This window comes from Quercus robur, chromosome 11 (assembly GCF_932294415.1).
Source record: "Quercus robur chromosome 11, dhQueRobu3.1, whole genome shotgun sequence".
In the NCBI taxonomy this organism is placed as follows: Eukaryota; Viridiplantae; Streptophyta; class Magnoliopsida; order Fagales; family Fagaceae; genus Quercus; species Quercus robur.
The window spans coordinates 41675793-41703723 of record NC_065544.1 but is presented as its reverse complement, the minus strand read 5'-3'; the positions used below and the strand labels follow the sequence as shown (position 1 = coordinate 41703723).

At 33.6% G+C, this 27931-nt stretch overlaps 2 protein-coding genes across 7 annotated transcripts in view; both read left to right on the top strand.

Moving 5' to 3' along the window:
- The first annotated feature begins 579 nt into the window (after nt 1-579).
- On the top strand, nt 580-9192 carry LOC126705590 (uncharacterized). Of its 2 annotated transcripts, none has more exons than XM_050404670.1 (9): nt 580-969; nt 2436-2633; nt 3133-3230; nt 5422-5509; nt 5590-5793; nt 5875-6131; nt 7016-7106; nt 7233-7449; nt 8353-8773. In XM_050404670.1, exons 1-9 carry the CDS (start codon nt 739-741, stop codon nt 8424-8426), a joined length of 1458 nt encoding a protein of 485 aa, XP_050260627.1. In that variant the 5' UTR covers nt 580-738; the 3' UTR covers nt 8427-8773. The 2 variants fall into 2 exon arrangements, with proteins under 2 accessions (XP_050260627.1, XP_050260626.1); XM_050404669.1 differs by having other exon boundaries at nt 582-969; nt 8690-9192.
- A 1760-nt stretch (nt 9193-10952) lies between these two features.
- The window catches only part of LOC126704591 (protein DMR6-LIKE OXYGENASE 1-like), a 69102-nt gene continuing 52123 nt past the window's right edge, over nt 10953-27931 (top strand). Inside the window, exons 1-3 of one of the 5 annotated variants that reach the window (XM_050403611.1) lie at nt 10955-11523; nt 12359-12686; nt 26100-26642. In XM_050403611.1, coding sequence (XP_050259568.1) covers nt 11063-11523; nt 12359-12686; nt 26100-26360 — 1050 coding nt within the window. In that variant the 5' untranslated portion in view covers nt 10955-11062 and the 3' untranslated portion in view covers nt 26361-26642. Of the gene's footprint in view, nt 11524-12358; nt 12687-13108; nt 13536-22617; nt 23212-23966; nt 24295-26099; nt 26643-27931 lie in introns of those variants that run through there. The other 4 variants (XM_050403613.1, XM_050403609.1, XM_050403610.1 and 1 more) reach the window with 4 other exon arrangements.

Here is a 27931-nt window from a genome sequence, read left to right as displayed (position 1 = left end):
TTGGTTTACCCTTTTTTGTGAGGTGATGTATGTGGAAAGAATGTTGCGCAAAGCCCAACTTGTAGAGTCATGTAGGAATAATTTTATTCAATTTTTTTTGTGCTAATCAAGTAAGTATTACCCCTTTCTCAAAAAAAAGAGAAAAAAGAAAAGAAAAAAGAAAAAAAAGGTAAGTATTACCCAATAAGATTGATCCCTGTGGCGTAATGTGTATGTCCCTTAATAACAGTCTGTAAAATTTTAATATGACATAACTACAATATTGTTTCCAAAAAAAAAAAAAAAAAAAACCTACAATATTGTGGATTTGGATTGGTTTAATTGATAAGGTTTTATATAGTAAATAAATGAATAATTTGAAATTGAATCTCGTTTAATAATTTTAAGTTAAGGAAAAGAAAGCTACTTTATTTTGAGAGAGAAAGAAAACTACTTTCAATTTTGACTTCTTGTTCCTCTTTATAAAAAAAAAAAAAAAAAAAATTGCAAAAAAAGGGGTTGTTTTCACTTTTCAATTACAAAAGTTATTTATTTAAAAAATACACGTTAATAAGTAGAAGATGAAAACGATACCGTTCCTCTGACTTGAATTTTACGTTTGGATTGGGAAAATCAGATCGCAAAGACTCTCTCTATCTCTCTTGGTCTTCTCCGAAGAGAGTCTTAAGCCTTTAGAAATTTGAAACAAAGAAATAGTAACAACAGCTTTTACATTTGCCAGAGAGTGTCGACACAAAAATGGAGGAAGAGAACAAACAGTTACTGAACGATGAGAAAGACAAAGAAGCAGTAAAACCGAAACCACAAACAGAAGAAGAAGAAGAAGAAGAAGCGAAATCGGAAGCACCGAAAAAAGCCAGTGTCGGTGGTGGTGGTGGCGGAGGAGGAGGAGGGTGGGGCGGTTGGGGTTTCTCTAATCTCTCTGTTTTCTCAGAACTCCAAAAGGCCGCTGAAGAAATCTCTCGTAATGTACGCATTCACAATGCCCCTCACTCTCTCTAATGTCTAATTTGTTTTTTGATTTTGTGTTTTTTTTGGGGGAAATTAGGGTTTATAGTTGAACTGGTTGAATAATCAAATCCAATTGTTTTTCATTCTTTTTTGCTTTTAATCAATCTGATTGGTTTAGTTTAGTCGCATTGTGCTGCACTAGTTTGGATTTTTACTTGAATGTTTGGACAATGTAATTAGTTTTTGGAAATTAGGGTTTTTAGGTGAACTGGTTGAGTTATCAGATCCATTTTTTTGGGGTTGGAGATTGATTATATTTTTCTTCAATCAATTTGATTAGTTTAATTGCATTGTGCTGCTAAAGTTTATTTTTATTTTTAATATATAATAAATTTAAGTGGTTTCTAATTTTGGAAATTAGGGTTTATAGGGGAATTGGTTGAATTTATAAGTTCCAATTTTTGGTGTTTGGATTGTGCTGTTTTTGAATGCGTGGCAGTTTTGTTAGTAAAGAATAATTGCATTGTAGATGGTGGTGGTTGTTCAAGAGGTTCGTGAGGAATGAGGGTTGTGGTTTTGTAGTTTCGGATGTTGAATTGGCTGTAGTGGATTTTTCCCAAGGGGTTTTGGTTCTAGTTTCGCTTATCAAGGAAGAAATTGAGATTGAGATTTCCTCAAGACCAAAACACGAAATTATTTCTTGAAAATCTCATATTATGTCTGAATGTTTCAACTTTTGAGAGCAATGTAGCCATTGTGAATATTAAGCAAAATTATTTCAGAACATTAAACTATAGTTTACATTGATGTCAAGTCCATAGCTGGGTTGGGCCAATGAGCTATAGCTTAATTGGCACTTCCTTCTCCCATACTAATTGGTTGGAGGGTGAGATCATGAGTTCAAGAACCACCAGGTGTGTGTAACTTACCAATTGAAAAGAAAAAAAAAAGTCCATATCTCAATTTTTTCCTATGATCATAACCGATATATATTTGGTATTTTCTCAACTAAAGTCCGGATGTTGAAGTTTTGTACAGCGAATGGTTTTGGAATCTTACATATGTTGCTATCTATGCAACATGAAAGCATTGAATAATGGAATTTTTATGAATTGAGTATCTTAAAATTGATAAGAATTCTCTTCCTTAAAGTTAGACTTCCTTGGAATTGAGAGGGAATTACGTAAACTTTCTGGGCACAGCAGTCTTGCTACTCAATTAGATATATCCCTGATTGTTCAGAAAATGACTTGCTCCAGCAATGTAGTATTAGTGTTATTTTCTTATTCTTCCACCCCATCATCCAGCAGTTTGCTGTTCAATGTCCTTGGTAGATTATTAGATAAATGGTGAGTGGCTATCACTTGCTCAAACATTTCAATTATCAGTGCACTATTATGTATTTTGCATTTTAAATTCCAGTAGTTTGTTGTTCAGTGTCCTTTGGCCAATTATTTGTATTTTTGTTGACCTTGTGGGTGCAGGCTGCTGCTGTTGCTCAGACCGCAGCTAAAAGCATTTCAGACATGCAAATTGCAGATGAGGACACTGAATCTTCTAAGGATGAGGAAGAGGCAGAAGACTCGACCAATGAAAAGGAAAGTGAAGATGATAAAGACAAGATACGGAAAGCTGCTTTGGATAAGTTGGAGAAAGCTAGTGACGAGTCAATCTTTGGCCAGGCAAGTCATACATACGAGTGCTGAAAATTTTTGTTTGTATTGCAAACTCTAATCTGATATTGCATTTCCACTGACCGTGTTTATGGTATGCATTCTTTTGCCATCTCAAATATGGGACATGCAATGGTAAATATGTAATCTGCAGCCTTTACTTCTCTGTTGTTTTTATTGTTTTATTTCTCTATTCTTTTATCCATTGCACTAAATGTTCTTTGATGCTATAGCTGGCATTAATGCAACTTTTTCATGTTTGTCTCTACTCTATTCATATATGAAGAATCATCATTTATTGACATTGCTGTCTAGATTACTCTTGAAAATATGTGGAAGGTATTGATTATGGCATAGTGTCACAAAATGCTTATATTGTAGTTTTAGTCTAATTTAGTTACAGTTTCACCAGAAACGAGTGTTATTTAATTGATATTTTTATCATTCTCATACTTTGTATTCTGTGTCATTAACCATAGATTGTTTTAAAAAATTTCAATATTTTCAGGGTTTGAAGGTTCTTGACAATTCTGTAGAGAATTTGGCTTCTGGAGCATGGCAAGCGTTAGGAAGTGCATGGAGAGGGGGTTCAGATTTTGTTCACAAGTATGTTCTATTTAAGTTGGATGTGTTTATAATTATACTATTGCTCAATTCTTGCATTTACTTTTAGATAGAAAAAAACAAAGGAGAATATTGCAAGCACATGAGTATTATGTTGTTAGTTTTTGGAGTAAACGTGGTACTTACTGATGCTTGTTTGCCAGAAAGTTGCTTCAATTCCTCCATAAGCTAACTAATATATTAATGTTTTGTTTTGGTACATGGGGCTTACACTTTTTAAGTTATGGTAATCTAACTTGCATTTTGGATATATATTTCTGCGTTTGTCATAGGGCAGATTTTCACCCCTAATTTTTGTCTTGTGATGGCACTAAGTATGACTTACTCTCTTAGTTAACAACCCAACAAATCACAAGTGAGTCAACTTTGAGCTTGAGTGAATGCACACACTCAAGCTTACAGGAAGTACAAAGGAACTTTGAGGCGTTTTCCTCACTCAAAACCTACCTTAGCCTGATCAGCCACCCAGGCTTACAAACCCACTGAGTTTACAATGTTTCCCCACAGAGTACACTCTGATTTTTCTCATACACACCCCAACAGCCAAATGTTACTGCCCCTCAACTTGCTGCCACATTATGGGAACAAGTCTGTGCTGATAGAATGCATTCTTTCTATGTTTCATGATTTTTGAAATCTGTGTGTCTGGATATAGCAAATATCTTATGAAGTTTGGTAACGTAAAAAGATATAATTGTTTTGGCTAATTTGGTAAGTAGGTTAGATGTATCTGAAAGAAGAAATATAAGATATTGTGGGAAGCATAACACAATAGTCAGTTTGTGTTAGAAAAAAATTTAATGGCATTCTTTGCTACTTCTATGCCTCTTAAGACAAGTCTGTCGTGATCAGATGCAGTGTTGCTTGCTCCTGTGTCTTTATCCGTGCATTTTGAAGTTGTGAAAATGTAGGATTTAGGGCCTTGTACAATCAGGTACAATCAGGCTAGAATGTGTTGTATTAGAATTCAAGTTTCTGTGGGGATTCTTTACAGGTATTGAAGTTAGATACATCTCTAGATTTTTTGACTATGTTAGCAATGTTATTAAAAGTGTGTTTAAAAGCTCGAAGCCCCAGGGTCTAAGTGCTTTGCTTGGCCAAAGTGAAGCTCATTTCAAGAAGCGCGCCTTAGGAACGCTTTTTTGGTGCTTTTTGAAGATGCACAAAGCATGCCTAGACACACCTTTTGATTTTATTGCTAAAAAAGGTATTTATTCATAAAATTAATTGCATGATCTTGAAGGAAATGACATGGACCATTGATTTGCTATACATACACCAATCTTAAGGTGTTGTATTATTATTTTTATTTACATGTCAAAAGATGCAGAAAAGGCTAATGTACTATTCCTTCTTATGTTTTTTGGTCTTTGCCTTTTAGATTTATGTTGATTAAACCATATACATCATTTGATCATAACTAGCATGGTTACGTATTTTTATAAAGCACAGGAGAATTATAGAAAATGTAATATTAAAACTTTTTACGACTAGTTTATTACTATATTGTTCATTGATAATTGTTTTCAATTTACTATATAAAAATATTAAGAAATTGAAATAACTTAAAGTAAAGTTTGAACTTACAAATTATACAATTGCACTAATAATGGGTCAAATATAAAAAAAATTTGAATTTGAATTTGAATTTGAATTTTCATTATATGTCATGAATATTTCTAATAGAGGTTGTAAGATATTATATCTGAAAAATGTGTGCTTTACTTTAATAAGGCAAGCACTTGCGCTTTGTGCCTAGACTTCAAGAGGCCTTTGCGTTTTAAGTATGCTTGATGCGTTTACCAACACTGTTTGTTAGTGCCTTTTACATTCCATACCTTGGGTGTATTTTGGGCATCCCCAGCTCTATTTATTTTCTAATATATTCTATCTATTGGGGAGGTTGGAAGGAAGGAAAGAAAATGGAAAACCTTGGAGTAGTTCCATTCCATTAGAATTTATGATAGTAAATTCTGCTTAGATTTAAAGGTGCCTTGTTTCTAATATCATTTCATTTTGACAATTTCTGAATTCAGCTCTTTATTTCTTCACTGGATGATAGTAAATTATGTTCCATTTGATTAGAATTTATGATAGTCTCTTGTTATTATGCTCATCACAAGCAGCTGTTTCATTTGTTGATCAAATGAGTTTTATGTTTTATCTTCTTCAGGATTGAGCATTCTGCTGTTAACCTGGCAGAATCTATTCAGCATGGTGGATTACCAGCACCTGGCTCTGTTGCACCATCAATATTAGAGGTTTGCATGAGTGTGATGATCCATACCATGTTGCTTATCAATGTTGCCAAATTGCTTATTCCTCACCTTCAATGTTACAGACTGGAAAAGCTTTTACAGCAAAGGGAATGCAAGTGCTTGAACTTGTAGGCAAGGAGACCATTGATCTACTAATTACTGAGACTGGTATTGAAGTTGAGAAGAATTCAAAAGAAACTGAACAACAAACTGATGAGGATCAGTTGTACGAGGAAGTGACATTTGATCGATGCTTCTACATATATGGAGGTCCAGAACAGTTGGAGGTCATTTTCTTAACTTTGGAGTTGAATTTTGATAGTTAAAACAATAATATCATCGAAATTGTTAAAGTTTAATACTGGCAGGAGCTGGAGGCATTGTCCAACCATCATGGCCTGTTATGTAACCGAAGAAAAGCAAAATTATCATCGGAACAGAGACCTGCATTTGATGGGAAGCTTAAACAGGTCCAGCAAATTTTTAGTTTGAGTACTGAAATGGATGGAAATGGTGTAGAGACAGACAAAGGGAAGAAAGTAGAGACTGGGGCTGAGGGAAGTGATGATGAGATGAAGAAATTACACGACTCAAGTGTTAGCAAGGCTGCTGACATGGCTGTGGGGTAAATTTCTTGTAAAGTTATCATCTTCTCAACAGTTAATGGATGTTGCATGTGATTCTGCACTGGTTTGTTAGTTGTCTTGCTTCAGCTTGCACTTATATATGATTTTTCATTTAGTTCCCATTATCTAATTTCCAAATCTTGTATAGCTGATATGATTGCATGTTGTAATCACTGTTGCTTTATAAAATCCTCTAAGTCTCTTTTTCTTGTTACTTATCAAAAAAAAAAAAAAAAACCTCTAAGTCTCTTGTTTATTCTGACTTTTTTTCCCCTCAAGTTCTACATTTTGTGCAAACACAAAGCCAGGATCAAATTATACCAGCTGTAAATCTGTGGATATTTTTATACCACTAAATGACTTTTTGTGTGATACATTTTGCGTTAAGCCCATTTTTAGAATATGTCATTACTCTGTATTTCCCTTCTCAACTATTAGGTAATTGGAATTGGGAGCTGTCTTGTCCGTATTGTACTCAAAATTGAAGTTTCTTTAAAGAAATTTGTCTTTGGATTCAGTCTGTTTCAACATCACATTGATTTGACATTTGGCATGGATAAACACATACGGGGAACATATAGTTAAATGGTGGAATTGGGGACAGTTGAATGCTTTAGAAATTAGATAGTGCAAGAATGTTAGTTTTAGACTAGCTTTGTAGTGCCAAGAGCCCCCATTCTAACTATCAAATTTATCAAAAAAAGAAGAAGCTAGTTTTAGTCTAGTGGTTATTCAATCCTGTCATACATAAGGGATTTTAGGGTGTGTAGTTTTCTGTCCTGTAGTATTGGTGATACCAGCTGGGTTACTGTTAATGAAATTCTCCATGACCTTGGTAAACACCGTTTTCACTATGCTGCAATTATTGCTTTCAATATTCCAGGTTCACTAATGCATTAGCAGGAGTAGCTGTTAATGATATGATCCAAAGGACTGCTGGCAGAATAGACTCACTTCACTCAGAGGGAGTTCATGTATGTAGATATTAGGGATTTTATTGGAAACATCTGACCCAAATCTCTTATTTTCAATATGGTTGCTTAATTTTTATTATTGGTAGTTAAAAATGAAATTATTATTTATACATATATTTTTTGCAGAGACTCTCAGAAATGTGCTGTTTTGCTGTTTCCCAACTGTTGATGCTTGGTAAATCCATTCTTTCTAATGCTAGCAAAGTTCAGGATGAAGTTGCTGATGAGGATATTGCCAAAATTGACTGGCCTGAGGATTCTGTTGAAAAAGCTAAGATAATCAGAACAAAGGCACAGTCAATGACAGGATATGTGGAAGCTGTTTCCAACAGCTTTATTACAGGTCGGTTGTCTAGCACTTCATCTCTTTAGTTGAACTTTTTATTTTTTTATTTTTATTTTTATCAACAGTGCTTGCAAATTAAATATAGTCTTTTTTTCCCGGATACAATTTTCTGTTAGTTGGGAAAACTCACCTCTGATCACTTCTAGTCATATCTTGTTATTTCATATAAAGGAAGTGGCACAGTTTATTTATTCAGAAGTTCACTGTCCAAGATAATGAAGTGATTGCAAATAGCCTTTGAATACTTTGTAGAAGTATAATGTCTTATTTTTCATCAAAAAAGAAGGATAATTTCTTCTAAGCCAATTGATTTATTACTAAGTGAAAGGTTTAAAGATTTCACTACTTAAAAAATTAGAAGACCATGAGATAGTTCTGGTCTATTTAACATAATAAAATTTGAATATCAAATATGAGAAGACCATGAATTTGATTCTGGTTTGTTTTAGCATATAGATTTGATGGGATGGAAAAGGATCCCCTTCCATTTAAATCCCCCCAATTTTCTCTAATTTTAATCCAGATGTAAGACATTTGACATTTAAAGAATCTAGAGGTCTTAAAGAACCCATGTGAACTACACAAAACCAAATAAATGCTTCATTTCTCACATCTGGATCTTATCCTAAGACTGATTTTATGTACTTTGACATAAAGGTTTGTTTTCATTTATGATTACACTAGACTACAATGTTGAATAAGGGGGATGTATGTCATGAAGCATTCTTTATAATCAAGCAAGGTGTGGACCTTGATGAACTGAGATACCTATAAACTAACTTTAAGTAAAAACAACATTATTATAACCAAGATTTACTCCTATATATTTTTAATCTTTATATATTTATATTTAAGAACTGGTGATGTTTGGTGATGAAAGGCAACTAATTGTGTTGTTAGGAACATTCATGGAAAAAGCTCTGAGATTATGTAACAAATTCTGTGTGTGTGTGTGCTTGGGAGGGGGAGGATAGAATATGGCTTTATGATGGACAGTCTTTGATATCTTCAGTTATGTGTATGGGACTGGCATGATTATACTTTAACATTAATTTTGACTTTAGAAGATAGCTTTTGGATAAAGGTCTTTAATTTGTTCCCCTACATGCTTTTAACATTTTGGACTTTTTAATATGGTAGGAAGTATTCAGTAAGATGCTCAGTATTTAGTATGGTTCTAGCCAGTTTTTCATTCTTTTATTATTGTTCGACATTTGAATTTTAATACATTGGTCAGGCATATCGGACGTAACGGAAGCTTATTTAGCAGCCATAAAGGGTGCCACAGCTGAATCCCATGAAGTTATTCCACAAACTTCAATCCAGGAAAAAGCCAATGCTTTCTCTGAACATCTGCGTGCAGATCGGATCACAGCTGTGTGCAAAATCCAGGATGGGCTCCAATATTTATCTTATGTAGTCCTTTCAACCTCCATGCCTTCTGCTTGAAAATATTGCTTCCTCTGTGACACACCCTTATTTGTTCAATTAGTTCTGCTTGTAAATAGTTACAGTTTAGAGTGGGTATGATCCCTGATATTGTTTGAAAATCTATGCGCTAACATTTGTTATTGAAGTCAGCCAAGAATAGAAGATACACTCTCTGTCTCCGGAAGTCTTCAACTTGTTTGGAAGTTCCGATTACTGGACATTTTATTTTCCCTTCGAATCATAAATAAATTAAGGAAAAGGAAACATGAAGAGAGAATAAAATTTATGGTAGGCATGGATTTGAGAGCTTGCAGGTGCATTTACCTCAAAGAAGTTTGGCTGCATTCATGTATCCAAGTTTATCTTATTTGTAAGTGCTTTTGAATCCCAATTCCCAATATGGTTTTTATTATTTATTATTTCGTTTCTCTCCCAAAAACAAAAAAATAAAAAAAATAAAAAACGAAAACAAAAAAACAAAAGTTACAGTGGAGTACTGGTTTAAGTGAGTTAACTAGAATAACTTTGGAAAAATTATCTTATGCATACCACCTAATTTTGTTTTGTTGCTATTTAAAAGAGGCAATGATATTTTTATTTTTATTTTTTAATTATCCATATTTATGTTTCAAAATGGAGACAATTGTACATGAATTATTTATATTTATTTTGTTGCTATTTAAAAGAGGCAATGATACTCTTACACTTGCTTTTTTTTTAATCCATTTTTATGTTTCAAAATGTGAACAATTCAATATCGGTTATTGATATTTGTTTTGTTGCTATTTAAAAGAGGCAATGATACTTTTACATTTTTTTTTAAAATTATTATTCATTTTTATGTTTCAAAATGTGAACAATTCTACATCAATTATTAATATTGATGAAACAAGTGAAAGTGGATGAAAATGAGTGACAGAGAATATATATATATATTAAAAAAAGAACAAAATAATAGAAGTATCTTGTGAGTTGTGACAGGTTGATTATATTTATCTTCTAACTTGTCCCAGTGAAATTGAATTATTTACAACAATCTTTTATCTAGATTAGTAGATTGTTCCAATGAAATAAAATTATTTATAAAAATCTAATTGGCTTCTAAAAACTTGGTTTGGAATATTTGCAAAATTAATGATAATTATAGTCAATCCACTTATCTTTGTGTTTCTAATTGACATCAAATTCAAAATTTTTTCAATTTTTGAGTTTATATATGTGTGTTCTAATAAGTATTACTGATTATTAAAAAAAAAAAAAAAATCAATTAAAACCTAAGTTTGACTGGAAAAGTACAATTAGGCGTAAGATAAGGATTACAATAACAAAAGTCATAAGAAAGCATTAGTGATAGTTTTCTTTTCAAAATCTCACCAACCATAAGAGACGACGTTCCCACCAGCTTCCCACTTTGCTCCGTCATGTTCAAAATACGCTACCCGTAGGCGGGTGGGAATAGTACTATTCTTCACTGCCTACTTTTTATTTTTTATTTTTTATTTATTTATTTATTTTAATAACACAAAAAATGTATAACTTTTGCCATAATTCTTTGTGTGATTGAGTGTGATTGGTTAAAAAAGAAAAAAGAAAAAAAAAAGGTTTGTCCGAAAGTAATAGACAGCGAGTTATAGTCTGCTGACAAGTAATAGCAAAAATTGTGAGTGTATTTATGGTAGGAGTAGAAATTTTTTTTCATTGTCTTTTTTCAGACAGCGCTGAAACACTTGCCATCCATGCAATCACAATCTTCCAAACTGTCCAGCTTCATTAATCTAACCAATCCTTTTCCTTCACCCATGAAAAGTCTACATTCAATGAATCTAAAATTGAAGATCCAAAAAAAAAAAAAAAAGAAAAAAAAAAAGTAAAATACGAGCATAATTCTAAAGGACACACATAATATAGTACGGAATTAATATCTTTCTACACACCAATACCAAAATACTACAAAGAACAAATCGATAGAATGCTAAAAAATTGAGTAAAGAAAAAACCATTCTTATCTATATAATTTGCCTCATCACTACATAAGAACAAAGAAGATTCTAGCAAATAACATTTTGACAAGGTCAAAATAAAACACCACCTAATACCACCAATCATAGGCTCTGCTTTTGTTATAAAATCAACAAAAGGAAAAATACCCATCACATTTCTTTGTCATTGAGTTTCAGCCATGGGAGAGGTAGACTCAGCTTTCATACAACCCATTGACCACAGGCCAAAGCTCAAGCCCATCGAGGTAACTGATGAAATCCCAGTTCTTGACCTCTCCAGTGTGTTCAACTCTGAAAACAGTGACCAACAACTCATCTCTGAGATTGGCAGTGCATGCCAGACCTGGGGGTTCTTCCAGGTGATCAACCATGGAGTCCCAGCTGAGCTTCTCAGAAAAGTAGAGGCTGTGGCTAAGGAATTCTTTGCTGCGTCTTTTGAGGAGAAGAGGAAGGTGCAAAGGGACGCGTTGTATCCCATGGGGTACCATGATAGTGAGCACACTAAAAACGTTAGGGACTGGAAGGAGGTGTTTGATTTTTTGGCCCATGATCCCACAGAGGTACCAGCCTCGCATGAACCTGATGATGAGGGAATTAGAGTTTTGACCAATCAGTGGCCTCAGTACCCGCCCGAGTTCAGGTACTTATTTATTTATTTTATTCAATGAAAGAGTCCAGGTACTTTAATTTGCTTATCCTAGGTAACATGCATGTGTTATATGAAGTAGCAAAAAGTATGTCAATTTTTTTTTTTTTTTTTGATCAAGGTGATTTGGTTGAACTGAGAATAATTGTTATTTGTCCGAATAAAGAAAAAAATTGAATGCAAATAGAATTTGAGGAGATATAGGTACATCTGGTCGAAAATTCTGTTAATAATTATTGGTGGATTTATGAAAGGGAGAAATAGATAATTCCAGAGTTCTACCAATTTGTTAACTTTTCATAAATCAATTGTGAATTTCTACAAAATCATGGATTACGTTGGTTGTCTGCAATTTTTTACATCAAGAGAGAGATTAAAATTTATAGAGCCATGTCAAAATGTCTAAGTCCAGAACATGGTAGGCCTCTAACAGTGCTAATGGCCACATGGGATTGACATTTTGCAGTCTAGGTTTGTGCACAAAGCTGGTTTGAACCTCCAAGATTTTGGTCCAAAATCATATTAAGTAGCAAAAAGAATTTTGTTGGCAACAACATTTCCAATTGGAATTGCAGATTCATGTTCTGTTCTCATATCCTATACCAGGGAATTTGTTTATTAGGCACTAAGCCATGTTAACCTTCTAAATTCTGATTTACTTACTACCCAGAAAATAAAAAGGGGGGGGGGGGGGGGGGAATCTTTTTGCTACTTTTTTGTTTTTGTTTTAAATTTTATTAGCCATTGTTCACTTAATTCTGTCTTGGAAGTTAAATAAAATTCCATTTTGTGGGGATTAATTTTTGTGTAATGTACTTGATATTTCCAGGGAAATATGTGAGGAGTATGGCCGAGAAGTAGAAAAGCTGGGTTTCAAGTTATTGGAACTTATTTCCCTGAGTTTAGGCTTACCAGAAGATCGGCTAAAGGTCTTCTTCAAGGACCAAACCAGCTTTCTCCGGTTCAACTACTATCCTCCATGCCCTTCCCCCCACCTAGCTCTTGGTGTTGGCCGCCATAAAGATGGCGGTGCCTTAAGTGTCCTTGCACAAGATGATGTTGGGGGACTTGAAGTGAGGCGGAAATCAGATGGAGAGTGGATTCCCGTTAAGCCTATCCCAGATGCCTATATCATTAATATTGGTGATGCTGTTCAGGTACTATTCATGAACTTTGAACGTTCTGTCAAAATTTAATTTATGTTATGTATCATAGGTGGTAATGTGTGAATCTATCATACAGGGTGAATCTTTTAAACATATGATTAGATGCATCTCTTACCCTATCTAGGTGTGTGAGTTATGTTTAATTACCAATAAAAAATGTAGAAATTCATTATGTGATCCTTGTGCAAATTAATGAGCCATTAACACAAAGAACTTGAAATTGATCACATACCAATGATTTGCACAAAGGAACCAACCCCACCCCATCATTTCTAGTCCAAATTCATTTGTTGTTCAACAAATGTTACCCTTCCATTCCTATTGGAGTTAGTATCAAATATTGACCATTATGTCTGTTTATTAATGGACACGGGATTTATATAAATAGTGAGATAATGGTGGTGTTTTTATAGGTTTGGAGCAATGACAAGTATGAGAGTGTGGAGCACAGGGTGGTGGTGAATTCTACCAAGGCAAGACTGTCTATTCCATTCTTCTTCTTCCCAGCCCATTATACCATGGTGAAGCCTCTAGAGGAGCTAGTCAATGAACAGGACCGTGCCAAATACAGAGAATTCAACTGGGGAAAATTTGTTGCCAATAGAAACCGAAGTGATTTCAAGAAGCAAGACGTGGAAAACATCCAAATTTCTCATTTTAGAATATAAGAGTAATTGTGGCAGTGTAAGGTTTATAAATCTACTAGCAAGAATGGGTTGTTTTAAATTCTTGCATTTGACATGCTAATAAATAAAGAGTCTCAGGCTGTGGATACATATCAAAAGACTCATATTGGTTATCCTGTAACTTATTTCTGGATGTATATCTTTCTGTTTTGAAGTGTTTTGTTTAGCCCAATTTCAATAAGAATTTTGAAGTGGAAGCTCCAAATCAAACTGACCTTTTACACCAAGAAATCTTTTAAGTCCTACTTTAGGATCAAACAAAATCATTCCACACGTTTTTTCCAGAAACAAATGGTCCACTGTTTTCACCTTTTTAGTGAAAATTTTCCAGAGTCCGACTTGAATGGCATGTGTATGTAAAACCAAATTTAGACTGACAGGATAATAGGCTGAAATTCAAATATGTAAAACCAAATTTATCAGTTGCGTTGGACTGAGATTAACACAAAAGGAAAATTGGGTGATTGGTATAAATTTAGCAAGAATGCGTTTAACTCTTATCTTTGCTTATAAATTAGTAAATTTTACGTAACTAGCACAGAAGAATTTAATTGGTGTAGACAAATTTTCTGTGGCTTGGGTTCAAATTAGTTCAATTGGTAAAATTGAACAAATAAAAAATATTTAAATACAAATTAGACTTTTTGAACTCGGTGATTTGTCATTTTTTCCCTCTAAAGTTTAATTTTATCATCTCCAAAGTTCAAATTTATGTTTGTTGTAAACATTAGTACTCTATTAACTATTTAAAAAAAATACATTTTAATACTAATAAATTAATAAGATTTCATTTAATATTTTAAAAAGAATACAATTTCTACCCTTTAAGTTTAGTGAATTATCATTAAAAGAAGAGTTTTAATACTAAATTGACATTTTAGTAATTTTTTAAAATAAATTTTTAGTAATTTCTTAGTATTAAAAAAAAAAAAAAAACAGTTAACAGATTTTATAGATGAAAGGACTAATGTTAATAACAAATATAAATTTTAAGGACTCAAATGGTAAAAATGAAACATAAGCAACACAAATGATAATTCACCAAATTTAAAGGATACAATTTGTAATTTAGCAAAAAAATAATTTTTTTTAATATATTGACTTAATGGTAAAAGATAATTATCATTGAGTGAATATTATAAGTTTAAATCCTATTGTATTAGAGGGAAAAAAAAAGTCAGACTTAGTTCTCACTCTGCATCTTGGGTTCAAGTTATGCCATGTGTATCGATACAATAATAACGGTTAAGTTTTAGGCCCCTGGAAAACACAATATGTTTAATATAATTTATTAGCCAAGTTCTTACTTAGGTTAATTATTCAAATTTAGGTTAAACATTCATCAAATATAACATGCACAACGGAAAACTAAATAACACAAAATATGATGACCCATGAAAACTAATGAAACAACTTGTTTCAAGGTAAAAAACCTGGGGGGAACAATCCACTATATCAAATTGAGATTTACCAATTCGTAGTAAATCTAACACAGTTAAGCTATGAACTCCTCAAACTTGTTTGATGTGGATCTGCTCTCACATGAACCTCTAGTTCACACTTTAGATCTCCCACATAGACCTCTAGTCTATGACTCCAAGACCACCCTTGAAAGTTTAGATCCTGTTCCTTTGATGATTGGTATGTAGCAACTTTAGGTCTATCGGTTCAAATTGTGTGTAGAAAGATTTCTGGAACTTTTTAGATCTCAAAAGAGAAGCTCCAAAGTCATAACAAAATGTGCCTTAGGGTTTCCTTTAAATATTAAGTGAATTAGATCTGAAACCCTAATCACTTATTGGGTTTAATGGGCTGATGGGCTGAAATTAAAATTTGCAAATTTGTAGTTTGATTGGTCGAACCTTCTTCTCAATCGGTCGAGCTTGACAAGTTTTGTTTTCTTGAACTTGTAGCTTCCTTGAGCATTATCTAATATACCCTATAGACTCTAAGATCTATATCTAAACAAGTTTGAGTTCACGGTTTGCCAATTGTTCTAAATTTTTAGAACCTAATAATAACAATAATAACAACAATCAAATCGTAGTGTGCGTTTGGCATGAATTATTTTTGTCAACTTATTTTACTATTCAGCTTACTTTTAGTATTATTCATAAGTCTCACTGCACTTTTTGGTACTATTCATGGGTTCTACTTTACTATTTCAGTTAACTTTTACCTTTATTTACAATACTTTCAGCAAAAAATTTTCAGTTTTAGCAAAATAAGCGGATCTCAAACGGACACTTATAGTCTCAACTCTCAAAAATTTTTAATCAATTGTGGATTCTCAGCAAATTAATCAGGATTGGCCACATGTTTTAACGTAGTTGAACAATTTTCCTTGGCAGTACTAAACAGATGCACAAATGATAAATCACATTCCTTTATCCAAACGCTAAAGTGGATATGGATTGTACTTCCTTGTACTCCATATTTTATATTTATATGCTCGTTACATTAGCAAGCATATGAATTTATATATCATGTCATGCTCATTAATGTGTTATACTATGGGGTAACCCTATACCTACCCTGTTTCATCCTTTGATTTTCTTCTTCTTTTGTATGTCAAAAGAAAGAAACGAGCTTTAATCTATTACCATATTGCATTCCTTTTGAAGTGAAAAAAGTAAAAATAAAAATTTAAGGGCTTGACTTCCTCTCCTGCAATCTTTGGGCCATTAACTTCATGAACAAAATTTCTCTCTAAACTAATTTGGAGAGAAACTCTTCAAACTTCTCATGTATTTATTTTTTTAAGTGTGAATTTTGAAAATCTAACTATTGAATTTCATGTTCCTTATGTTCTTAACATACAAATCAAATTTCATTCAAATCGGATATTATTTACTATTCGATCAATATACTTCATTTTTATACATAATTTAAGATCACAAAAATTTGAAATTTTAACATTTCTTTGATGACATAGAAATTGATCTTTGATTTTCTTGAAAATTTTCAAGTATGAAATATATAATAAAAACATTCAATCCAACGGTTAGATTTTCAAAATTTACACTCAATATAAAGATATATGTAGGGTTTTCTCTAAACTAGTTTGGAGAAAAACTTTGTTTTGTTCACAAAATATTTAGACCTGGCTCTGGGTTTAAACCTAGTAGATCTATTCAATTGAGGTTGTTTGCATAAAACTTGTAGACAATGAGCACAAAACTTTTGGACAATGCACAAAACTAGTAATCCCCATGCCACAAAAAAAAAATGCAGTGCCGCTGAAGACATAAAAGTGCATTCCACAATTTCAATTTTCAAAAGGAATTTTTAACCATAAACATATGAATATATACATATGATTAAAATCTTCAAGGTTATACATATGTTTTAAAAATATATATGAATATAAAGATATATTGACAATATGAAAGATAGAAGAATACACTGCGTTCCTTATATACATTTTGAAACCGCCCATATTTTGGTTCTCGTATTTTGAGGAACCTTAAGTTGAACTGTTGTATCAATTTTTGTTGGTAAGTTACCCTCTAGGTTCTAGTTAATTTTGTTTTTTTTTTTTGTTTTTTTGTTTTTTTTAAATAACATAAAATTTATATATTTGCACACAATTATTTTTTTGGATGAGTCGTAGTTTGAAGTCGTGGAAAATTCTTAGGTGCTACTAATTTGGAGAAGTTTGGATTTGGTGGTTGGCTTTGCCGCTGAGGTCAAGGTGAAAGGAGAAGAAGAAAGAGATTGCATTTACTCTTAATTTTAAATATGATATTTATTTTGGGGGTGGGGAAGAGAGGGATTAGCATTGAAATTTTCATGAAAAACAAGGATTTATGGAATTGATCAATTTCACCTGTTTGTTTTGCAATGGGCCTTCTCAATATTTCTTCAACAATTGGAACTTCTTATACTTTTTATTTTTTATTTTTTTTAATTTTTTTTATATTTATTTATTTATTTATTTTAAAATTTTTTCTTTAACAATTGGAACTTCTTATCCTAAGATCTTACGTCTATTAAATTGACAATAGGTCTTCCAAAATAGGTCGATCCTTACACACGCAGATGCACACGCGCCCGCACACACACACACACACACAAAACTTTCATAGCTTCTGTCAGGAATTCTTTAATAGGTTTTAATTCTATGGCAATGACTTACATTTCCTAATAGCTTAAATTTTTGAGATAATTGGTAATTTATCATGGTATCAAAGTGAAATAAATTAAGTTCAATTCTTGTCTATTCTCACTTTCGTTTAAAATGTTAAAAATCCAATGTGTTGGGCCTAATTTAATTAGAGGGAGTTTGGGCCCACGCATGAAGGGAAATGTTATAATTAAGGTTAAATAATTGAATTTACCATTTCCTAAGTGTTTAAACTTGTAGGACAATCCATAATCTATTAATATGTTTATACATATACATATTTAGGTATATTTTTATGTATATGTGTATATGTATGTATGTATGTATGTATAATGAAAACATTCAACTTAATGAATTATGTTGGAATCATTAATTAAAGTTTACATTGTAAATGAAATGGGAGAAGAACAAATAATTTGCTGTAAAAAAGAGGGGTCAGATGATTGTGAAAAAAGTTGCTACTAGTGTAGGTTATGTAGCCATGAGGGGTAAGATTTTTTATTTGGCTATAAGTTGATATCGAACAGTGCTTGTACTATATTAGACGATTCTTAGACCTGCCAAGTTCACCAAAGGCTTCTTGACCTTTCGAGCCATTAGATTTGTACAAAGCAAGGTCAGTGTTAGTAACAGCACAAGCTATAATATGAACAGTATTAGTTATTTAACGGTTTAAGTATCTTGGACCTAAGACTCCATCTCATCGAAGAGGTGTTACCTCATCGTGCCATCTATCGAACACTATGAGAAATTTCTCGCAGGCTGTTGATCTTAATATCCCTTTGCTAGGGGTACTAAACTTTGGTAGTTTTGGTCACAATGTAGTTGTTTATGATCTTGAAGACCCCTAGGTTTGTACCAAGGCAACAATTGAGTTTTTCTAATATACAATAGGGGTAACTTGGAAAGACGCAACCTTAAATGGTGAAGGAAATTCACCAATAAAGGGTGAAGGGGGAATTAGACTCCGCCCTCAATAACAGCCACAATAGGCAAAAAGAGCTTATTGCTTTCGACTTGTATTGAGTTTTCAAGAAAGGTTGTACCACACATTAACATCATCAAGGGTGGTGCATGCATATCGAAAAATAGCCATTGTAGTAGGGTAATGTAGATACTTAGTATACTTCCCTATCTATAAACTAAAGACCTTTGGAATAACAAGAAGAGAGGGGAAGAAAGGACTTACAAGGAAGGGGAAGCTATTGACAAAGAATGTATAGAGCGGTAAGATGGCAAAGATTGTAAACTAATGGGAGAGAGTTGCAAAGAGGTTAGAGAATTTTGTAGATCAAATGGCCAAAATGAATATAGCCCTAGAGAGCTTAAATTTTCTAGAGGAGGGGAGGGGGGGGGGGGGGGAGGGGAAGGTGTATAACTGGAACTCGAACTAGTACAATAATTGTCTTCATTAGCTGAAAAGAAAAAGCCCAGAGTCTCATGCCTCTCACAACCAAAAATGATAGGTATGCATGAAGTATGAAGTGACAAGACTAGCTACAATCATTATTGTTATTGTATACCAACAAGCAACAACAACACATTGCTTGGATTTTTGACTACTGCTTTAATAAATTTGAGAATGGTAGCATGGGGGATTAATATATGATATATGGGCAAGATTGTAACTTCATTGTTAACACTTGTCAACTAGGTTGAAGACTGGCATATGTGCTCGGTCTATAAATCATCTTGGTATGTTGTTCACCATGCCAATCTAAATAAACTCACAAAAAGCGAATCAAGAAGTCTAATCAGTCATAATAGCGTTTATTACGCCAAACAACTCACGTATCATTTAATGCGATGTGGCATGTGCCCTTGACGGGAGTCCCAACCATTTTGGAAGCATGCATAGACTGGTAAAACAAATGGGGGCTTGTCACATTCATTGAAAGTTGCATGTTAAAGCAATGATGAATTCCTAATGTCAAGCATCTGCTAATTGAGATATTAACCCCCCCGCCCTCCAACAACATTACTGAGGGTATGAAACTCAAAACACAAAAGCTTCATATTAGTAATTGATCCTTCATAATACTAATTTAACCTTCAGAGGGTTTATCATTGCATTGTGCATGCTATTTCTAACTCATATATCAACATCATTATGAAACCCCTTCCAAATAATTGTAGGACCCTAACGAGGAACTTCACAAGCTAGATGACTCAACACATCTTCAAGGAAGCTACTAGTGTGCTAATGTACTAGCTAAATTCAGTGGCTCTCAATATATTGATTATGTTGCTTTTGCTAATCCGTCGTTTGTGGTGGAGAACTTGCTAGATTTTTATAAGGTCAAGCTATTTTGTAAACAAATGATTAGTACCTAATATATCATAATGGTGTCATATTACCAAGAGGGAGAAAAAAGAAAAAAAAAATAGTGTTGTACTTATTGTGTGCAAAAACTGGTGAGACTAATCTTTTGTAAAAGTTGCCATCAAATAACCTTTTTCATTGCCTAACCCACTTATAGTTTTCACATATTATATGGGCTTATAATTGGAGAAATTGAGTGCCTGACCCATTTCCTTTTTAATACAAATTGATAATAAATTAAGACAATTCCCTTCGTAAGAGCATTTGCATTGGGTCTTGTAAATGGTATATGTTGGGGAATTTTATAATAGTGTTACAGTACTGTCTTACTTGTATAATGTATTGTAGCAACTAGTATAATATTAAATTAATTTTTTCTCTCTACTCCTCCCACTCTGTCTCTCTGTCTCCTACTCTTCCTTTGATCTCACTTCCCTCTTCTTTGATTCTCTCTCTCTCCTTTAGTCCTCACTCACTCCCTCTCTCATAGATTTCTCTCTCTCTCTCTCTCTCTCTCATGGTGCTAGGTTTTTTTTTTTGGCATGGGTCCAGCATGGGTGTGGTTGGTTGAGATTGGCGTGGGTGTGCTTGGTTGGGTTTGCTTGGTCTGACGTGGGTAGTGGGTTAGTTAAGATTGGTTGGGCCTCCAAGTTGACAGAACAGAGAAGCAAAGATCGGTCTAATCTCTACCAATCTATTGTGTTTCAGTGGTGGATGGCTATGGTAGTGGTGGGTTTGATGAGTGTGGGTGTGTGTGTGGTTGGGTTTGTGGCTGATGTGGTGGTAGTGGTGGTGGGTTACGGTGGTGGTGGGTGTTGATGATGGTGGAGGTGGAGGTTGCCATGGTGGTGGTGAAGGGGTGGGTTGGGTGTTGATGATAATGGATGTGGGGGTTGCCATGGTGGTGGTGAAGGGGTGGGTTTTTGTTATGGGTCATCTGTGGGTGTGTATGTGGAGGTGGGTGTTGCCATATTGGTGGTGGGGGGTGGGTTTCACTGTTTGCTATTGTGTTGTGGGTCTGGTTCATAGGTGGTGGTGGGGATGGGTGAATGATGGTGGTGGTTGATTGTCTATTGTGGTTGTGGTTGTGGAGGTTTATGGATTTGGGTGTTGAGTGTCTGGTAGTGGAGTGTGTTGATGTGGTTGTTGGTTGCTTTAAGGTAGAATGTGAGTGGCAGTGATTTGTTGGATTGCGAGTGGTAGTGGTGGTGGTCTTTAAGACATAGTAAAATGGAGAGGAAGAGTGGGTTGATGGTGGTGGTTTTGGTTGTGTTGATGGCGGTTATTGATGACAGTGGTGGTTTTGGTTGTGTTGATGGCGGTTATTGATGACAGTGGTGGTAAATATATATATATATATATATATGTATTTTTTATGGTGGTTGGGTTTTTTTAATTGTTTTTTATGAAGAGAAAGAGGGACAGAGAGAAAGTGTAGAGGAAGAGAGTGAATGAGGTGGTGAAATTAATATTTTAATAAATAGTATGGTATAATATAAAACAACTTTTGAAATAGTAAAATGAGATAATTTTTAGAAACTAGATGTAAATTTTCTAAAAGAAATTTTGTCCATAAATTGGCTCCCAATATTTGTGTTGAATTACAATAAAAAAAATTCAAAAAAAAAATCCGTCATCCATACATCACAATGACATGGCTTTGGAAAACATAGGTAGAGGACCCTTTTCCGAGGAAAAAAGCCTTTTTGGTGGTCACCCCGAATGGCCAGTGATGACTCAACATGCCTAATTTCCTAGTAATTACAGTGACAGCTACTTATCTTAAAACAATATTATCTGCCGCATGACGCATCATCCAAGCGGGTCACGTCAGGGTCTTCTAGTGTTCTTGCCGATGATTAAAAAATGAAATGTTGAGAAGAAAAAGGTGCAAACACTATGAATTATTTTGATTTCAAGGAGCTTATACATTTTGATACGACTCTGAACTTAAACAAAGTTCAATGAAGTTATGATAAGAGCATTGGTAAAAAGCCCTAGTACGATCACACTCAATTAATGCTAGAATCAACTTCACCATGTTTTATTTTATTTATAACTTTATAATCTTCATGTAATTTGTTGATGTCGTTATTCTTCAATTAGTGATGCTCAAATGATTGCGGTAGGCCAAACAAAATAAATCATTATGATAGCCAATAAAACATTATAAAATATGGTATATTTACTGGACTATGTTGGATTTTGTAGAGTTTCATTGTGTTTAATTCGAATTATAACCCGACCCAAAATAATATTGTTATGATTTTTAATTAATGAGAGATTTTCTGAGTTTTAGTTCATGGAGCGGAGGCTTGGGCTGATAGGTTGCCCTCGGGAAAATTTTTTGGCCAGTTTGGTAGCTTGTTGTGAATCCTATGCATATGATAGAAAAAGAAAACTATACTATGATATCTTGTATTTTTTTCCCCCTAAAAATGCTGAAATCTTTGCAACTCCATAGATATAGGCAAATTGTCGAACCACATAAATATTGTCTTGTATGATTGTTTTCTTTGATATATATTTTTTCTCCATTTTTACATCTCACAAATTTGAGAATTTATTTTGTGGATATTCCTTTCTGACTATCGTTCATAACACAACAATGTTTCTTCTGGATTTTACCAAAAGGAATTCGGGCAAGTTAATTGACCAGCACGTTAAACAAGTTAATTCTTGGGAGACAAGTTTCCATAGCCATCACCAAACTTGTCTCCCAAGAATTGTAGGATAATATTTATGCAAGGAAAAAAAAAAAAGTACCACGACGTTTTATTCAAGAAATACTGAATAATTAATCATCAATCTCACGCTATAAATTAAAACCTACACCCTTCCTCCCTCTACCATCTCTTCTTACAAAGAACAAGAAAGTAAACCAATCTCTTTGCACTAACAAAATCACAAAAAAATGGGAGAGGTTGATCCAGCTTTCATCCAAGAACCTGAACACAGGCCTAGAATCTCCTACATCGAAGGTGAAGGCATCCCAGTAATCGATCTTTCTCCATTGCACTCCCCCAACGATGTTTCTGCCTTTGAAGGCCTTGTTAAAGAGATAGGCAATGCATGCAAAGAATGGGGGTTTTTCCAGGTGATCAACCATGGGGTTCCTTTGGAGAAGCGCCAGAAGATTGAGAAAACATCTAAGAGGTTCTTTGCGCAGAGTTTGGAGGAGAAGAGGAAGGTGAAAAAGACTGAGAAGCTGGTGTTGGGTTACTACGACTCTGAGTATACCAAGAATGTTAGGGACTGGAAGGAGGTGTTTGATTTTATTATAGAGGAACCCACTTTATTCCCGAATTCACATGAGCCTGCTAATGACAAAGAACTCTCAGGGTGGACTAATCTGTGGCCTGAGTACCCACCTGAGTTCAGGTAAGCCCTCAGTCCTTTGCCTCAATCTTTCTACAAACTTGTTTGCTCTAGCCCAAGCAATCTTAGATTAATCCTGTAATTTGTCATATGTACGCGTCTTTATAACTAGTCCTTTTTTTTTTTCTTTATTCCGAGAAGGGTCTTCATAACTACTCTTCTTAGTGTAGCGTGCTTCCAGACGCACCTTTGCATTTTTTTTATTTATTTATTTTTTAAGCCGAAAAGTTTGACTTTTTAACTAATTTTCAGCCACATATGGGTCCCATGTATTGTTTATGGACCCACAAATTTTTCTTTTCAATAACTTTTTCATTAAAAATGAGTCTCACGGTACTATTTATACATTTAAAAATTATGCTACAGTGTTTTTCAGTTTTCAATTTTCCACTCTATCTAAATAGATCTTAACATGTCAGTGATTATGTGCATGGTTTCATAATTGTAACCGGGAGAAGTTAGAACTCCAAGCCAACCATGCATAAGCACCGTGGGATCAAATTTTTTCTATATATATAAATAAAAGTAAAAAATAAAGAAGTTCAGGACAAGTCTTTTTCAGGTCCTTATGAGTTACCATCGAGCGTGTAGTAAGATAATTTGGTAGGACTTAGCGCTGATTGAGTTATGGAAAAAGTTATGTAAAAACTATTTTCATCTATTCACTAAAAAAACAATGAAATTTGAATTCAAGTTTGAGACCCAATTAGAGGGATTCTTTCTGTTTGATTTTATGGATTCCCTTAACCATTGCCCAGGGAAACATGCCAAGAATATATTCAAGAGATGGAAAAACTAGCATTCAAGTTGATGGAACTTGTGGCTCTGAGCCTAGGCTTACCAGCAGATAGGTTCCATGGCTTCTTCAAAGATCAAGTCAGCTACGTTCGACTCAATTACTACCCGATATGCCCTTTTCCTCACTTAGCGCTTGGTCTAGGTCGGCACAAGGATAGTGGTGCCGTGACCATCCTAGGTGAAGATGGTGTTCCGGGATTAGAAGTGAAACGAAGAAAAAATGGAGAGTGGGTTCGGGTCAGACACATCCCAGATGCTTATATCATCAACATTGGTGACAATATTAAGGTATCATCCCTGTTCGAGAGGGAGGGAGTATATCCCCGAACTCCCCAATAACAAATTGTGTTTACTTGTAGGTGTATATATACATAACATAATTATCATGTCAGTTGTCACATTTCTGTCTTATTAAATCAACAAGGTTAGTTATGGTTAGGTGTGTGTGTATAGGTGGGGCTCACCCATTTGTGAGAGGGAGGGAGTATACTCTCAGACTACTTAATAACAACTCATGTTTACTTGTGAGTGTATACTCACTCCCTCTCACATAGGGGTAGACCCTACCTATATATATATATATATATATCTGCGACGGCTTTAGGATTTTTTTAAAGAGGGTCAATTGTGTTGTAATTTTTGTGTGCTAAAAGTGGTGTAATTTTTTTGCTAATAAAGAAGACAAGTGTAAGAAAAAATAATTTAATTCCACGGCCAGTGGCAAAGTAAGAAAGAGTCCGGAGAGAAGGTTTATTTATTTTTAAAAAAGAAGGAGCAATTTTAAGAGTAAAGCTACTGACACAACACTTTCACAATAAATTGTAGGTGACAAGTTGTTAGAGATATGTAAAATAGTGATGTCAATTATGGGTCTATATAAAAACCAATTAAAACTTATCACTTAACTTTTATTGTAAAATTATTGTAAAAATAATATTGTGGAAGTAACACTAAGAGGATCATATTCAAGCTTATTTCAGTCGGGATTAAACAAAATTTAGGGTTAGGGTGTTCAAAATTTTATTTTAGGGGTCAAAAAAAAAAAAGAAAAGAAAAATTATATATAATTTTTGTTTTTTGGCCAAATCAGTGAACACCTGGGTTGGCTATGGAGCCGCCCTTGATATATATAGCTTGAAATAAGGTTTGGTGCATGCATATATATAAAGAAGGGTGGTGTTTATATATATTATACACATTTGTTATACACAAGTTTACATACACATAAAAATGCATGGAAGTTTACACACCTATAAAATGAACAATTTTTTTTTGCATTTTATAGGTGCGTGTAAATTTGTATGTAACAAGATGTATATAATAGTATTTACCCATATATTAATTACTTGAGTAATGGTTATTACACACAAATTGTTTACACAATTTTACATGCACTCCAAAAAGTAATTGAAAACATAAATTAACGTCATGATTTTAGTTACTTTTTCAGGTGTGTGTAAAACAATTTGTGTGCATCAAATTTAACCCTAAATGCTATCTTTAGTGTCATACTTGTAACCAAGGGATATTTATTCAATCTAATTATGTTTTAAGAAGAGTTTCAGCATGATACTAACATGCGTACTTTTCAAAAGAATGGAGTATTTTGTTGGAGTTAATTTTTCTTGAATGCATCAGAATTCATACTCTCCTACGAGCCTAAGTCTGATATTATTAGGACAGGAAATGTGTGAGAATTTTGATAGAAGTAAGAGGGTAAGGGCATTCAAAAAAAAAAAAAAAGCATTTTGTATTACCCAAAAATTGCTTTATCTATTTTAGGTACATTACAGGTGTTGGGGTCATTATACGCATTTGGTGTTACAATAAATGTAAAATAGATAAAAGCATTTTAGAGCACCAGATGAAAATGTTCGAAGTTGTCTCTTATCAACAATGTTTAAATCCTAGTCTGTGTACAATGCTCATATATTACTTTTTCTTTGTGCACTCCATACATGGATGTATCTAAAAAATGATGATAAAATTACTAGCCAAATTAGAATTAATAATCTATCCCTATATTAGAGCTTAAATGTTTTTAGAGGCTTTTATAATTGACTAGTTTAACTTAAGCAATGGAAATTGTTCAGGTTTGGAGCAATGATGAGTATGAGAGTGTAGAGCACAGGGTAATAGTGAATTCAGAAAAAGAAAGGTACTCCTATCCATTTTTCTTACTACCGGCACTTTCCACTGTGGTTGAACCCTTGGAGGAGTTGACGAATGAGCAAAACCCTGCTAAATATAGGGCATACAATTGGGGAGAGTTTATAAGTAACAGAAATCAGAGTAATTATCAAAAACAAAAAGTTGAAAACCTGCAAATTAGTGATTTCAAGATATCAGAGTAAGCTGGGCTGGAGTAGTATTATCAATTGGCAAGGAATAAAGTTAAGCTCTATATTGGTCAGGAAAATGGGACTTCAAAAGCATGATTTGGTTATCAGCTTGAAGATGAGAAACATTGTGAATAAATATGCATGTTTCCATAAATTTTCCTTATATCATATTACAAAAAACGTTTATTATATACTTTATGGGAGAATAATATATGAATTACAATGGTTACGAATTGAAGTTATTGATGTAAGTGTATCAACCTAATAATTTCAATAAAGTTAATGTTTGAATAATTATGAATTTATGAAAGTTAGACTACCTATCTTGTCTCTACACGTATAATAAAAGTGAACAATACTACAAATACAACTTTTTTTCACAACCATTGAGTTGCAAAGCTTTTATAGATTTTGATCTAGATCCACCATTGATTTCACTTTATTACCCACCATTAATAGCTTGCCATTTAAGCAAGTGTGAAATTTTTTGTGTATCTAAATTTATTAAATAAAAAATACTTCTATATTTTGGATACAATATGGGTCATTTTAATAGATAATGTATTCCATTGGCCAAGAGAGTGGATCTTATTATTATTATTTTTTGGTGAAGTAACCTTAATTAAAATGTTAAGGTTACTTCACTTTTTTACCCACCATATATTAACAGCTTGCCATTTGTTGAGGACAAAATTTTCACAATACATGACTTTATTTCATTGGCAATCCGCATCACATCAACATTATCATGGATTTTGGAAAAATCTCTTTTAAAGCCCAAAATAGCCCATATTTACACAAAAAGGCGTCAAAGCCCATGGTCCAAAACCCATGGCGATATTGTCTCATCAAAACCTGTGGTTCAAGCTCATGGCACATCATCTCATTTTCGGCTCATGATTCAAGCTCATGAGTCTCATCGGGAGAATATTGGGAGTCGTGGTTTGGAGGGCCAAGAAGTATGTTTAGTAAAGTTCCAGCAGTTCAAAGTTGATAAAGGAAAACATGTTACTCGGCATATCTTCCCCAATTCCCTGAACTTTCACAGATCAATGTGCAATAGGTAGTATCTGGTAAGCCGTTCATATCACATAACACTTAAAATGATAAAACTCCTCATGCTCTTTACATAAAAATTAATGTTCATCATATAATATAAGTTTAAAAATGTACTTATATTATTTCATATAAATTATATTATTATTTTTATTTAAATCAATCCCAAGCACATAGCTAAATCTATATTAATATCTTATATCTAGTATTAAATACTCTCCTTGCTCTCTAAGATTTGGTCAAAACACAAAGAGACCATAATTACATTCTAAAACTTCATCAAATTATCAACCAACTGGTCTATTACTTACCTAAATTATATTTTAATAAAACCATAAACTAAACATATAATTTTCCAAAAGAGGCAACTTAGCCAAAAATACTAGCAATAGTTCCAGCAAAAATTGTCTTAACTCGAGGAGAAACAGTAATAGCTCCAGCAGCAACTGTAATAGCTCCAGTAGTAGCTTAGGCAACTGACACATGTCCAAAAGTGACATCATCAACCTATTAATGCCCAATCTCAG